General features: G+C 41.7%; 1 protein-coding gene across 5 annotated transcripts in view; it reads left to right on the plus strand.

The window, feature by feature from the left end:
• Window positions 1–16,411, plus strand: part of lrrc7 (leucine rich repeat containing 7) — a 98,619-nt gene that overhangs the window by 65,654 nt on the left and 16,554 nt on the right. For 2 of the 5 annotated variants that reach the window (XM_019864693.1, XM_019864695.1), the window contains 16 exons: window positions 102–231; window positions 333–448; window positions 647–716; window positions 1,174–1,273; window positions 1,943–2,067; window positions 4,400–4,618; window positions 4,700–4,822; window positions 5,311–5,422; window positions 6,256–6,469; window positions 7,554–8,060; window positions 8,869–9,093; window positions 9,197–9,425; window positions 9,891–10,241; window positions 10,328–10,573; window positions 10,767–10,979; window positions 13,842–14,009. In XM_019864693.1, coding sequence (XP_019720252.1) covers window positions 102–231; window positions 333–448; window positions 647–716; window positions 1,174–1,273; window positions 1,943–2,067; window positions 4,400–4,618; window positions 4,700–4,822; window positions 5,311–5,422; window positions 6,256–6,469; window positions 7,554–8,060; window positions 8,869–9,093; window positions 9,197–9,425; window positions 9,891–10,241; window positions 10,328–10,573; window positions 10,767–10,979; window positions 13,842–14,009 — 3,148 coding nt within the window. The remainder of the gene's footprint in view (window positions 1–101; window positions 232–332; window positions 449–646; window positions 717–1,173; window positions 1,274–1,942; window positions 2,068–4,399; window positions 4,619–4,699; window positions 4,823–5,310; window positions 5,423–6,255; window positions 6,470–7,553; window positions 8,061–8,868; window positions 9,094–9,196; window positions 9,426–9,890; window positions 10,242–10,327; window positions 10,574–10,766; window positions 10,980–13,841; window positions 14,010–16,411) is intronic. The other 3 variants (XM_019864694.1, XM_019864697.1, XM_019864696.1) reach the window with 2 other exon arrangements.

Genomic DNA, 16,411 nt, shown 5'->3' on the forward strand with positions numbered 1-16,411 from the left:
TTGTAAGAGTAGTTTACTAGCTGTGGAATCTTTTTTTATGATTATTACTTCTTTGCCATTTTCTCTTTGCCTCCCCGTTTCTCAATATGTCTTCCACTCAGTCTTTGTCTATTGGAGGAACTGGACTGTAGCTGTAATGAGTTGGAGTCACTTCCTCCAACCATAGGCTACCTGCACAGTCTCCGAACCTTTGCTGCTGATGAGAACTTCCTCATAGAACTTCCCCGAGAGGTGACTATCCAATTGCACTCTTGACACTTTTCTTCCTGAAAGCACCACCCATGCAATTCGTTGCCTGAACTGACCCCACAATGTTATGTTTGTGTGTTCAGATCGGTAACTGTAAGAATGTGACAGTGATGTCACTACGCTCCAACAAACTTGAGTTCCTCCCTGATGAGATAGGACAGATGACCAAACTACGAGTCCTAAACCTTAGTGATAATAGGTATACACACACCGACACACAGACACTGTAATGGAAACTCTTCATCAATGATTTTGTCTTTGCTCTTTCCGCCTCCAGTTGCTATGGCAACTGGCGAGTGTGTTGCTATGGTGACATGCTCTGCGGGCTGTACAGTACGTGGGCAGACAAAACATATTTTTCTTATTCTTGCTCCCCTCCCTTGTCTCTCATTGTCAGGTTAAAGAATCTCCCGTTCACCTTTACTAAGTTGAAGGACCTGGCTGCTCTCTGGCTTTCTGACAATCAGGTAGCTCTCCCTCCTCTCCCGCAAAATATGATCCTGTAGATGAATGCAATACCGAAAATCGGGTGACAGTACACAAGCAGAATTTCTGACCTGTGCATTTGATTGCATTATCAGAAAATACATGCAGTGATGATTACATTTAGACTGCAACTGTATTCCTTTCATATTAACCTCTGCAAACGATTAACCAGTAATGCAAATGAATTGTCAGGAAGGAGAGGCATTTTGTAAGATCTATAATACTGTGTGGTTAGGAAAAAAAAAAGGTTAATTTATGTTTGTACGTTTCGGTATAGTAATAAATAGAAGCATTATGCATATGTGGAAAGGGAACACAGAATGAGTGCCGGCAATTGAGTGCGAATGGACACCTCGAGTGACAAAGATGGCATCTAAATATTTTTTTTTTACACATGACATTGCTTGAAAGCTGATATCGATGTGTCTGTCATTGCAGTCCAAGGCTCTGATCCCCTTACAGACAGAAGCCCACCCCGACACCAAACAGAAGGTTTTGACCAACTACATGTTTCCTCAACAACCTCGTCATGATGAGGGTACAAACTGTGTGTGTGTGTGTGTGTGTGTGTGTGTGTGTGTGTGTGTGTGTGTGTGTGTGTGTGTGTGTGTGTGTGTGTACGCATGCACATGTGTATTATGCGTATGAATGAAAATCTGATGGCAGAAATGTGGAGTTTGAGCCTGTCATGTGTCATGTGGGAATTTTCATATGAGGAATAAGGCAAAATGTAATTAGTACAAATAAGCGCGATCACTAGAGTTACTTTTAAAAAGATGTTTTAATGAACGATAATAATAACAGTCGCTGATGGTATAGTGGTACACTCGCCTGATTTATGTGGGGGCTGCGTGGGATAGGTTTCCACCGATGGCGTGGATGTGGGTGTGAATGGTCGTTTGTCTCAATATGTGCTCTGCGACTGGCTGGCGACCAGTTCAGGGTGTAGTCTGCCTTCCGCCCAAAGTCAGATGAAATAGGCTCCAGCAACTCCCGCGACCCTCTTCAGGATAAGCGGTGTTAAAAATGGATGGATGGATGGATAATGAGAACATGAATACAAGAATTTTCTCTTCCCTCTTACCATAAAATGATGGCTTAACATCATATTTTAAGCACAGCATATCTGCCGATTAAATTGTCTAAGGAGTTCATTGGCAGTTTTACAACATCGCGCTTTACTTTTCGGTTGGTGCTCTGTGTGCAGATTATCAGTCGGACAGTGACAGCTTTAATCCTACTCTGTGGGAGGAGCAGAGACAGCAGAGGATGACTGTGGCCTTTGACTTTGAGGACAAGAAAGAAGAGGAAGACAACTCCGGGAAGGTCAAGGTCTGCCTTTTATCTGGCTGTGCTGTCTGTCTGTATGTTCAGTATGTACCTGGATGTCTACGTACATTGGGGGGGGGAATCGTTTGGTTCCACTGGATTTACTGAATTTGGACATGCACATCGTTTGTGCATGATTAGAATGAGCATATCAATTTTAATATTTTGCTGGAAAAGTGTACAAAAGTATATCAGTTGACCCAATTTTAATCATGTTCATCCGATTTTTTTTTTTTAGTGTATGGACTGTTATGTCCAGGAGTATATTGATTGTGAGTTTTTATGCTTTTTCTTTGATTCACCACTACATTGGATTCTAAATAAAACTTTGAATGGGTGATGAGGCTTTACAAAAATATTTCATTTGCCACATTTTACTGGATTACAGCAATTTTAAATGGAATACATCAATGTTAATACCTGAATGAATTGCCTGAGGCTTCAGAGATGACGCACATCCCAACACACTGAGATTTCTCCATGAAAGATGTTTTGACAGTTCTACACAGCACGGCCCATGCCTTTTACTTGTTGCTTGTTTGTGCATCTTTACTGCCCTCCCTTGTGTATTTGGTATTAGTGTAACATTGCCAGTAAAAAATAAATAAATAAAAAATACAAACTTGGAAAGACTCACTGTACTGCATTACAAGTACACAAAATCTGTGAAATGATAAATACCTGATGTGTGCTTTTACTCTCTCCTCCATTATCAAACGGTGGAACAAAATTTTATGTTCCCCTTCTTCAATAATTAATGTGCATCTTTGGGATTAGTGAAGACTGTGTTTATTTACTAATTTTTTATTTATGAATTTATTTCTGTCATTGACTTGGCATTTGAAAAAAAATATAGTTGTTTTTTTCACTAAGAGATGTGAGGGTCAATATGAATCTAAAATCTAAAATGCCCTCTTACCAGTTTTGTAGCATTTGGCAGAATGTGAGTCAACCATGTGGCTCAGAGTTCATCTTCATCCTTCAGCCAAGTCAATAAACACCAATGAGCCTGTTTCAGCAGCAGCCTGATGCCGTCGCGCCATAAGTGGGGGAAAGAGTAATTAGCTAAGGGCCCATAAATGACAGAGGACCAAGTTGTAGAAAACGGACCAAATTGTATGCATGTACAGGGCCTAACAAATTAATTATACCACGTCTCATAAAAATGATGATAATCTAAGTGAATTCACCTTTATGTTTTAATATCAAAACTTCAATCAGCTCATCGGGCTTGTGCGAGAAGTCGGAAAATAATAGAGCAAAACAAAATACGTTAACAATGCTTTCTGTTCAATAATCCAACTAAATTACCTCAATTTCACATCTTTTTGCCATTAATATTGCGCGACACATGTTTGTATAGTGCTGTGATATTTTTTGTGATTATGTTTTTTTTTTTGGGAGGGGGCAATTTGAAATTTCACGGTTAACTACAATTATATTTTACCATTAATGTATTTTTGGTTCAATAGCATATTGTGTTAAATGCTGCCTACTCGGCATCCGTTGCAGCCTGGTATCTTATTCTCTTATTATTTGTCAACTGTGGGCATGTGAAGCACTGTGAGGCACTTTTGTTATGTAGGTCTTCATTAATAAGGTTGACTAGTCTCATGAAAAGCCACATTTACTTTCATATTGGTTTTCATTCTGACACAGTTTGGGAATGAACTGAATGGCGATCGGATTCCACAAACGTAGACAAACAAAATCCGGGCAAAAATATTGAATCACAAAAGCGCACCAACCAAGTATAAACAGAAAATGCTGGTCAAAAAGAACCAGGAAAACAGTACATTAACAAAAAGCGCTTGCAAAGGCAAGGAAATAGGAACCCCAAGATACATATAAACAAAATGACTAGAGTCCAATTTCACCAAACAAAAACAAGATCGAAGACAAAATGAATACAAGGTGAGAGGCAAGACAGCAAAAACGACAATGACGAGATCAAGAAAACACTTGAGCAAGAGCAGCAACAAGGTCAATAATCCGACAGAGACATGGGATGTTGGCAGTCCTCAAATCCATGGCTAACTTGATGAAAAGATTGCCGGTGTGCAAGCTGGAGGGAAGGCCCTCCTCTGCCACCTGCTGGAGACACACGGAACAGGATCATGACACATTCTTCAACACTACAAACACTATAGTTCTTTTTTGTGTGTGTATTTTTATGTTGTAATTTTTCATTTGCATACATATACATTTGAATTGCGATGACAACAAAATAAACTAAGAATCAAAAGAGTAAATAATCAAAAGACTACAAATTAAAGAAGCTTAAGGTCGATTTAACATTTTGCTCAATAAAAATTGTCCTGATCTATTTCCACAGGTGGAGATAAACCTAAAACGCTATCCCACACCTTACCCCGAGGACCTGAAGAACATGGTCAAGTCAGTGCAAAGCCTCGTGGGTAAAAATGTTCACACCGGCCATGGTCACCAGCACCATCTTAGCACAGGCACTGTCACCTCAGCAGTTACAAACATGGAACTTACACACCATAGTAAAGAGCCATATGAACCGCCATGGCCCCTGCCACCTAAAGAGGTAGAAAACACCCAGTTCGACACACACTGCATCATGAAAACATGAACTGATGCATTGTTTGGTTTCATCTATGCTTACTAGGTAACAGACAGAGAGATGCAGGACTTCTCTCAGGCTCAGCTTATGGATCAGGGATCGATGCATAACTCTGGCATTGACATCCCAAAGAGGAAGGACAAAGAGGACCTGACAGAGAGCTCAGAGGTTTGTAACACAAACATTTGCCCCAACTGAAAGCATAAATAACCATCTTGCCCATTTAAATAAGACCCCTTCTCTATCTCTAATGTTGCTCTCTGTGAAATATTTTAAGACAGAAAATAGTTCATTTTGTGATAACACTCAAGTCTTGATTCAGGAAGTAAAGAAGCCCTCAATCAGTTTATGCCTAAGCCTCTGCCCAGTGTGAAAAAGGCAACCATTAATTGCTTCTGTTGCTCTGTTTTTCAATGTATGACACCCTCAACATGCAGGTGTGTATTGTGCTAGTGTGATGAAAGTCCCCTTTTAAAGAGCTCCACATTTTTGGTGTCATAGTTTGTTGGAGATCCAATTTGACACAAAACAGGGTCAAAATTATTTAGATGCAAAATTATTTAGATGCTTGTCTAACATTTTAGTTTCTCTACACTGATTATCCAATGATGCTTTGCCATAACGTAACAGCATGACTACTGATTGACTTCCAACAGGACTCAATGGGCGGCTCACCCAATGACATCCGCATCTCCGACATGAGGCCCACCCTAGTGGAGCCATCGATGTACAAGCCAAAGGTGGTGCTGCTTGGCAAGGATAAAAAAGGTGCTGTTTTACACTGAAACACAAAGGCATGCAGGCTTAAACACATTTAATCTGGTCTGTGATGAAGCGCTCGGGGCTTGCTTGTAATCGTGCCCATTAATTAGTACTGTAATAGTGCCACAAAGATTTCTTTCAGAGTTGAACACTGAGAGTGAGGGAATACTACAATGCTCCTAGAAATGAGTGTTCTCTAGGTCAGATAGGTCCGTCTTTTATTTTGACATTTGGATATTTGCTTCTTAAATCGGTTACATGTTTTAGAAGGATAGATGTGCAAGGTTCCATAAACATCCTTCCTCATTTGAGATCATTTATTCATTTTCAATGTACAGTGAACTACTGCTATTCGCAGCAGATAGCGAGAATAGGGAAAATCCACAAAGAATTTACTCACACTAAAAATGTTTGCAATTGGTTATAAATGCCACAAGATGGCGGCAGAACACTTTTTTCAAATAGACAAGACAATGGCCCGCGCACAAAAACTGCAAATAGGTGAGTTTTCAGTGAATACCAGAAGATAGGTTCCCAGAATCCCCCGTAAAATGTGTGAAAATGTGTATGTCATACAGAAACAGAACATCATCCATGAAGATTGAAAAGTGAATTGAGCTTTTTTTGACAAAGGAAGGAATAGAAAGTTCCCAAGGGCGAAAAAGTCAGAAGACATTAGCAAAATAAATACTCAAGTAAAGTACTGATACCTGAAAGAAAATCTACATCAGTGCGGTAACAGAGTATTTGTACTTCATGACATCGACCTCTGTTTGTAAGCAAGTAAGGTAATTTCTTGAGATGTGTATATATCTCTCTTTCTCTCTCGTTCTGTCTAGAGTCTACAGACGAGGAGGTGGATAAGCTCCACTGTCTGAATCACAGTGGCTCCTCGGCCACCTACTCTGATTACTCTCCCTCGGTGGGCTCCTCTGGTTCCTCCAACCCACCCGTTAACACCCACTCACACCCTCACTCTCACGCCCACCAACACAACCCTGCCCTGCCGGCACCCAACAAGGACCAGGTTCCTCAAACACACTGGACCAACAGGTAGCCACAAATGTCCAATCATGGCTCATGTTCAGTGCCATCTCCGTCACTTTCTCATAGCCATCCATCCTCTTTTCATTCAACTCCATCGTCTCAACTTCAAACTCCTTCATCTGTCACCCTAATCTATCCTCTGTCTTGTCACTTTGCTTTATCCATTCTTTCCAAGATCCCCCCCACACAAACTTGCATGCCTCTCTGTCTTTGCCATTCTCTGCTTGCTCAGTCAAGAAGCTCATTAGGATGCTGCAGGCAGGTCACAATTCACTCTTTCTCCCTCATCTCTTTCCTCCCCTGCTTTAAAGTTGACCAATCTAAACATCAGTATACTCTAAGTGCGTTGAGGTGATTACCACTGAACATTAAGCTTGTGCAGTGGCTCCACAAAAAGTAAGGCGGATTCAACATGCACTGTAGTATCTATCTAAACCAACCGTTTTGAGTCTCAAGGCAGTAATATGTTTGAATTCCGTACCATAATAACATCTGCTTTACTTACTTATATATTGTATTATACAGAATGTGTTTCTACTGAAGAAATCATGGGTGTTATCATAGATGGCAGCTCCACCCTCAATCAAAATCAGCTCGTGTTAGCTCCAGCATTGTGAATGAACGCTGACAAAAAAAAAAGACAGAAAAAAATACCTGCTTTCGCTACGTGGGCACACATTTGCAAACCGCTACTCATGGAGATACAGGCTTAAAAAAAACCTCAACATCTTCATTTCCCCCACTCCAGCTTTCCTTCCTGTATTTTCTTCAGTGGGACTACCGCTAAACCATATATCATGGCCAGCCTAAAAAAAAAACGACATGGCCAGTACAGCAACAGATGTTGTTGAGATGTTGAACACTTGTTGCCAGAAAGAGTCTTCTGGTTCAACCCTTGTCATCATTTGACATCCATCCATCCATCCCGCTGGTCCTAATCAGCTTAATCAATAATTTGTGTTTCTCTGTGTGTATTATTCTTTGGGCCAGACAAATGCTATCTTTTGTTATTTAAACGTAAATGAGAAACAACAAAATACATTCTTATTGGACAGAGTTGGTTTCAACATTATCCTTGATCCTAATTTAGGCTGGCCCAGTCTTTTCCGAAACCGATTGACTCCAAGCCCCTGCTGTCCCAAAGAGAAACTCCCCCATCAGGGACCATTCAGCAACGTGGAGATAGACGCCCGCTGAGCGAGCCTTTCGACTGGGCCGAGGCACCTCACTATGACAACACTGGATTTGATGCCGAGGAGTCTCCCCTAGACCCTTCATCATCTAATACGAGCCAGGGTAACCCGTCACTGGGTTCCAAACCCCGGAGCCAGTCAACACATGGCCGCCGTCCTCTCCTAAGGCAAGAACGAATTGTGGGCGTCCCGTTAGAGCTGGACGCACAGACACTCCCCTTTCACAACAACCAACGGACCACACATGACAACGAATCCCAAGCTTCTGTGCAAGCTTCCCAGAATCCTTGGCAAAATTGGACCCGCACCCCAAGCCCCTTAGAAGACAGGACAGCGTTTCCCTCCAAATTGGACCTGACACCAACCTCAAGTCCAAACCCAGACCGCAAGGTGGTAGACCAAAGGTAACTGAAGCAGGAGATCATCAATTTTACTCCTCGGTAGTTTGTCACTTTCTGTTGCATGTGTTTTGGACACTAGTTATGGTTGAACTCAACCTAGTGTTACTGTGCAAAGAAGAAAAATGTTTCAAGACAAGCATTCACACACCGTTGCGCTGCAGATTCTTACTTAGTCACACAACATTTCTGTCTGTAACATTGTACTCTTTGGGCTTTAATACAAACCAATCCAAAATCTTTTAGGAGATTATGGGCAGAAAAGTGATGTTATGCCTGTGATGGCGCATACGGCACATGCTAAAACATCCAAACACTACAGCATTCAGCACTGCTGTGGCTCACAGCCCATGGGCAGCATATTTGCATGCTCCTCTGTCTGGGATTTTTGCCGATGTATATTAATCAATTTTACAATTGTCAATTTCTTTCTTTTGGGGGGATTTTGCCTGACCTACTGAATCTTTCAACACTCACTGAATTTCCAGGGAAATTCAAATTTTTAATTTCGATCCCTCCATCAAACTATATTCCCTTCAAATGCCATCTAAAATTGGGAATGAGGCAGGACACATTCTGGACTGGTCACTAGTCAATCCCAGGGCACATTTAGACAAACAACCAGTGACACTCATGTTCACGCTTTTCTGCAATGCAGAATATTTAATTAACCCTTCAGGCTTCTTTTTGGAATGTCGGAGGTACCCATTCTCTATTCATTAATCATGGCAGAGACTTTTATAACTGTGCTGCTGTTGTCAACCTGACCATTGGGTGTATGGAGGTTTTACCTCTTTTTCCTTCTTGCTACAAGGCGGGAGCAATCATCAGGGCCTCTTCCTGGCAGCTGGTCATATCACAACAATCAGGGGGAGCAAAACAGAAAGGACCAGCTCGCTGTCGCCGGGGGCAACAAGGTAACCGTGGTAATGAGTAAAACTTCTGACCGACTGTCTCCAATGATGAAAGAAACAAGGTCCAAGTTTAAGAAATCGCAGAGCATCGATGAGATCGACATTGGCGCCTATAAAGTCTATAGGTATACTTTTATATATTACCGATACTTGCATTACCCGCATTGTGATAAGTCATATTTGTACAGAACTGTTTTTTTCTTTTCTACACTTGTTCTTTATCTCTAGTATTCCCATGGACAGCTACAGCTCATCCATTGAGCAGCAGAGCAGTTTGGACCGCCAAGAGCTGCCAGGTTCCATGGAGCAGACCAACATGGCTCGGTCGCAGTCCGCACCTATGTTAGATGAGGAGCTTGGAGTCCCAGCGCATGGCAACCAGAACCAGCAGGGGCACAACCAAAAACCTGCAGTCCCACATAAAGCCTACCACTTTGACCAAAATTATAATCCCCAGGTCAGCAACATGCATTTACAGTAGATGCATGTTTAAAACTTGTATCACACTGAGCCGGGAATACAAGCGAATGTTTCCGCATATAGCAAATGTTTATTCCTGAGGCTTCATTCAAGGTCGCAAAAAGGTTGCAAAGATCTTTGCCAGACAGTCGAAAACGTTTTTTCTTGTCGCCGGTATTTTGAACACGTTTAAAATTATTGCGACCATGAAAACTGCTGTGAACATTTGACGAAGGTCTTTGCAACCTTTTGCAACCTTTAACAAACCCTGGCGGAAAAACAACATTTGCTACATTCCCAAACACTCACAAGCCTTCACCACTCAGTGACAAACCACCTTAAGGGATATTGTAGCTGTTTTTAAGATTGACTGCATTTTTGTAGAATAACTTTTAGGTAGGTTAATATTCTCTGTACTTTGCAAATTAAACATTACTCACTGTCAATAATTGTAACCAACCAGGTGACCATGGACAGACGGGCCCCTCCTCCTTTCCCCAATACACCAGATTATGTCAACCACTCATCAAAAGCATTGGACTACATCAATCAACCTGGGAAGACGTTACCTAAGGAGTTGGTGAGCCCTCGGTATCGTGCTTACCCACCACTGGAGATGTTCTCTTTCCCGCAATCGCCAATCGGTCAGGATGGTTCCACCAGTCAGCAGCTCCAATCAATCCCATCGCAGCGCTCTAGACCAGGGTTTTTGCGGAGAGCAGACTCATTGGTAAGCTCTACCGAACTAGCTTTGTTCCGTAGAGTCCACGAGGCCCAGCAGGAAGCCCTGCAAGAAGCTCAATACAGACAGCAAGTATGAAATGAGAATGTATTATTATTTACTATGTCATTATAAAAGCGATGTTATCCCTTCAATTGAAACAAATTTCTTTTGTGCAGCATCAGGGGGACCCTCCTCTTTATAGTCGGGCACTGGCTTATTCCACCCCCATGGACCATTCTGCCAACATGGTAGACAACCAGAGTCAAATGATGCACAACAAGAGAAATGGACGCTACGATGACGATTATCCCAGCTACCAGGAACAGAAGAAACCTATGATCGGTTATCCAACCAAGAGCTTGACTCAACGTCGCCCCCTATCTGCTAGAAGCTACAGCACTGAGACCTATGGAGCATCTCAGGTGTCTCACCTCAGTAAATATCATAAGTGTTAGCGCCACTGCATATACTGTCGTTTGATGGATAATCAAATACATTCATACTCAACATGCAGTCTGGTTCCTTGTCAGTGTCTGTTTAGCCATACAGGAGTGATATTTAAAAGGATGTGAAGTATTATAAAGTCAGTCCAATTGACTGTTACTTGACCATCAGGCACGTCCGGTGTCAGCTCGTCCCACCATGGCGGCCCTCCTGGAAAAGATGCCTCCTGACTACACTCTGGCAACCTGCCCAGAGAAACCTTCTGATGACACCATCAAAGTACGACCTGTGGTATCGCAGAAGCCTGAAGACATCACCTCCAAAATGCCCGCCGATTGGAGGCAACAGCTGCTGAGACACATCGAGGCCAAACGCCTGGATAGGGTATGTTGAAAGGATATCCACATGAATGAGAAGTCACACTTACACATACACGCACCACATACAGCGTATTGAGACCCTCTCTGTCTGTATCTATGTAAGTTCTGTTATAGACTTGGCCAGATATGCATTTGACTGCATTTGCGTGTCTACTCCACACTATCACGTCTTGTCAGCCAACCTACTGCATAGTCATAACTGTAAGCAAGAGCAGAAGAAACCATGACGTGAAATGGCACAATCCAAAATTTTGGAGACAACACTTATTCTTACAGTTAGTTCAACAATAATAACTCACTTATTTAAATGATTTACGGTGTCATTTTGAATATAGTTTGTAACCAATTTGAAAGCAATTCAAATATCATGAAAAGGGGAGCCTTGATTTTTAAATGTAGTCACTTCACTAATTATGAAAATAGTTGCGGTAGTACCATTTTCTGTAGAAAACACATATAATTGTCCTGTGGAAGTAATTGTGCTCTCATTAACACTATTATCCTGGTTTGGTCTTAACCCTTGTAATATGTTGGAAAGCTTGCCACGGTGTTTGTTATAGCAGAAATAGAACAATAAATAAATAACAATGATTATCGTATGGGGCGGCCCGGTGGTTGACTGGTTAGCGCGTCGTCGGCTTCACAGTGCAGAGGTGCAGGGTTCAATTCCGGCTCCGGCCTTCCTGTGTGGAGTTTGCATGTTCTCCCTGTGCCTGCGTGGGTTTTCTCCGGGTACTCCGGTTTCCTCCCACATTCCAAAAACATGCATGGCAGGCTGATGAACACTCTAAATTGTCCCAAGGTGTCAATGTGAGTGCGGATGGTTGTTTGTCTATGTGTGCCCTGCGTTTGGCTGGCAACCGGTTCAGGGTGTCCCCCGCCCGATGACAGCTGGTACAGGCTCCAGCACGCCCTGCGGCCCTTGTGAGGATAAGCGGGTCAGAAAATAGATGGACAGATGCATTGTGTTGAGTCATTCTATAACATGTCTCGCAAGTCATTGATACCGTTTTGACAGCTCCAAAGTGAATGTCTTTGAAATCCCCAGAAAAAAGGTTTTAATGAATCATAAAGATCGTACTCTCTGCTGAGTCTTGACTTGTCACACCACAGAAGCCTTTTTCAACCTTCAGAATTGACTTGTAATGTTTTTTTTTTTTTGTTAAAAAAAAAAAAACAATAGAAAATGCATACCTAAACATCTAACATGTTATAAAGATTTTAAGATTGTCATATTTTTTTTTACTACTGGGAATATGTTATCTGCATTACAAAAGTTCTACGCAGGCTGCACAGGAAAAAAAATTGTCAAGTGCTACTTACAGCTTCTATAGTGCACGCTGTACACAATATGATCACCACAGTGCACCACACACACATAATATATTAACCACAATCACGAATCTCCTGCCCCAAACCAGATGTCTGGTGTAGTTCAAGACTGATCTGTAAGTAACAGCGTGGTGCCACAGGGCATGCAGACTACCAGACAATGCAAAGAAGAGTATAAAGAGAAGAAATAATAGCAGCTAATAATCTGGTCACTGCATTGAATTTGGAAACTCTTCTTGCCATTTTTATGATGGTGAATGATTTGTGCGGCATGGTGTTCGACCGGTTAGCACGTCTGCCTCACAGTGCAGAGGTTGTGGGTTCGATTACGGGCCCTGGCTTGCCTGTGTGGAGTTAGCATGTTCTCCCAGTGCCGTCCACATGCCAAAAACATGCATGGTATGTTCAGTGATCACTCTAAATTGTCCCGAGGTGTGATTGTGAGTGTGAGTGGTTGTTGAGCGGATAAATGGATTAGAAAATGGATGGATGGATGAATGACTTGCAAGACATGTTATACCAGGGGTGTCAAACTCATTTTTTGTTGCGGGCCACTTCGGAGTTACGGCTTCCCTCGGAGGGCCGGTGCAAAATCTCAACGTTATTTATTACCCATGACAATTGGACATTTAGCTACAGATTTCAGCAAGAATCATGATAGTTGACACACATGATTTGCTCCCGCGGGCCACATAAAATGACGTAGGGGGCCGGATCTGGCCCCCGGGCCTTGACTTTGAAACCAGTGTGTTATACGAACACTCAACACAAAAAGTTGCTCCCCTACTTGTCAATAATCATAAGCTTGTCTCCTAATTGGCTATTGTTCCGTTTCACGTCAGAGTCACAGAGTCAGTGAATTGGCTGAACTCTGTCTTGACAACACACACAACAATTTGCAAATGTTAATCTTGACCAGGTTATATTGTTTGGATTGTCGGCACGGGCCTTTTTCTGAGCAAATCGGGGAGGAGCAAAACCCCACAAGCGACACACCCCACACCACAGGATAATCACTCAGGATGATCTGAGATAGCTGACAGTAGAGCCTTTGCTGACTTTGATCTGAAAAGGGGATGCTCCAATTCAGTCTGACTGTACAGGATGTATGTGGGCACCTTGCTTAGATAATGCCCTAAAAAGGGTATTGATCCGAGCCAGGTTTCTCCAGAGATGGGTCATTTCCACCTAATTGGACAACAAGAGAATGGGAGACATTTGTAGTAAGGAACTTGATGAGTATCCCATGCAAATAACTTTTAGGACCCACAAACAAATGTGCTTCTTGTTGGAATGACATTTTCCACCAATTGTTGCTCGTACGACACAATATTCACTGTGTGTATGATCAAACACGAGCTAACATTTTTTTGTGCTTTCAGTAACTCAGCACTATTTTTGTGTTTCTTATCAGTGTTATTGATGTGTGTCTGGAGTTCAGTGTGTCTCCTCAATGCTGCAGTGCACTCTGTGTTGGCTAAGCCTCCCATCTCTTCATTCACCCATGTCATGTGATGTTGTCTTCTCCAATCAGAGTGGTGTCCTAAAGCACAATACGCTCACGCTGGGCATGCTCTGTCAGGGCGGGGGTCACGGCCAGGGGCGCAGCAGTACTTTGAACTTTAACGTTTACAATAACGCTAAGCTTGAGCCCCCTGCTGGCCGCTGGCTGCCACTACCTCCTCCTCCTTCTGCTGTTGCTGTGAGTACCCAATGAGAACAGTGAGCCCCTGGCACTGTATTGTATGGAGATACATATGCAGTGGTACCTCTACTTACGAAATTAACTGGTTCTTGAAGAAATTTCTTAGCTAGAAAAGAGTTGCGAATTCCATGTAAATGCCAGAATTCGTTCCAAGCCCCCCCCCCCCGCTTTAGACATAAATGTTTCCTAAAGCATAAAAATGCATCAAAATATGTAATAAATACATGTTACAATGAGATTATTGCACAATAAATGAGAGCTGTGCATAATGTAGAAAAAACTAAGAATAAAGAATAAAAATAAAATAAATTTAACTTTTAACTGCATACTCGTTTTTTGCCCTCTTTAGTCAATGTTCTCTTTCAATAGTGGTTTTTGTCCGGGGTTTTGTACAGAACTGATTGAAGGACGTTTGCCTTTGTCGGCTTCTAACAATCCTTCGAAAATGTCTAAGGCAAATATCAGCATAGTGAGCAATCGCCTGACTGGTGAGCACTTTTTTTGGGTGATTCGCATTTATATAAAACTATCGGAACATCTCATGGCCCGAGGGGCTAATGACGAGGACCCTGCATAGACACATACAGTAGTCCCTCTTAGCCAATTGGATGCCAGGATGATGCTGGGTAATAGCCAATGGCAGAGCAGCTAAAGTATGTTGCATTCAGGGTACTCGGAACTGCGAGTAACAACCCATACTGTATTTTTTGCCTTTCGTATCTTGAAATTTCTTCCGTAACAAGAGGCAATATTTTCTTGTTGAGTTTCGTAACTTGAGAATTTTGTATGAAGAGACATTTGTAAATAGAGGTACCACTGTATATTAAACAAAGAATTGTCGAATTAAAGAATGAATGAATGAATAATGTGTAATATTGTTTACACCAAATGAAAATCACTTTTACAACAATGACAAAGTAGAAAGAGGTAAACATACAAGCACACACACAAAAAGCATGTTTTTCCATGTCGTAGTCAGCAGTTTGTGAGTTGTGGATCTGTATTTCATTCACTCTATGTGGATTCATGATTTTATGTTGTACAAGAATTTATTCTTTAATGCTGTATCACATCCAACTTTTATGTGAAGGACTCAATGGTGGGACAAGACGAAAGTCACAGCCACATTATCCGGTGGCCGAAAGGAGCGATCCCTGCTGCAAACACAAAAATTCTGTAAAAAAAACAACAACAAAAGAAGATGCAAAAAAGGAAAACACACACATGCAAATTGAAAACCACACAAAAAAAACCCGCTAAACAAATGCTACAAGTAACAAATCCTGCAAATGGGGGTAAGAACACAAACTAAAGAAAGAAATGTTGCAAACATTACAAACCTTAAAATAAAAGAAAAACAAAACAAAACGGGGACACCCAAACCTATCCAAAACGACGGAAAGGAAAAAAAGGAATTATGGAAGTTCACGCCACTAAACGGAAGTTTTCCGAGCCACTACGGGGAACCGCAGGAACAGTCCTGTGAGACCAGATCCTGTCCATATTCTTCCATTTACCTGTACCACTTTCCTATTTCTATCATGAAATTAGATTTACTTGCGTTAATTAGATATCATCCAAGCTTTAAAAACAAACACAGTTCAAGCCATGTAACAATGCTGCTCTACTATAATGTAAATGATAACATCCATGTGTTTTAAAAGACATGAAGTAAAACGAACTTTTCATGTTCTCCAAAAGATGGCCACTTACAGTACCTACAAATCAGGCCGTCCCGCTCAGGTTTTTCCAGAGTAGGGGTAGGCAACCCTAGAAAGTCGATCAGAAGATCTGGTCGCACAGGAATGGTCCTGCGGTGGTTCATAGTGACCTGCCAAACTTCCGTTTAATGGTGTGAACTTGCATTCATTTTCTTCTTGCCGTCGTTTATTTGAGTGGTTGTGTTTTGGATTTCCGCAGCATTTTTTGTTTTGTTTTTAGTTATTACATTTGTTTTGTGGTTTGTAATTTTTGCTTCTACTTTGTTGCTATGATTGCGCAATTTCTTACTTGAAGCGTTTTTGTTGCATGTGTGTTTTTGTTTGCATATTTTTTACAGCATTCCTGAGTTACAGCGTTTGGCCGTTTGCAGCGTGTTTGTCCCTGTCCGCCACCGTAAACATTACGACTCATACAACATTTAAATCCAAATTTGCATTACATGCATTTTTGAGATGACATGATGTATATATTTAATTTATGAAGAACACAAAAGATATATATACAGCATATATATATATATGTACTGTTATCGCTACGTGTTGGATACTCCGGGTATGTTAACGCAGGTCAACAGCAAGCCAAACTCATTTATTCATGAGCCAGGAAACTGAGCGTCTTGCTCCTTTATTACAGTCTTCTTGACGGCGTACAGTGAACAACTGTGACATCAGCTCAAT

Source organism: Hippocampus comes, unplaced genomic scaffold (assembly GCF_001891065.2).
Source record: "Hippocampus comes isolate QL1 unplaced genomic scaffold, H_comes_QL1_v1.1 scaffold172, whole genome shotgun sequence".
Taxonomy (NCBI): domain Eukaryota; kingdom Metazoa; phylum Chordata; class Actinopteri; order Syngnathiformes; family Syngnathidae; genus Hippocampus; species Hippocampus comes.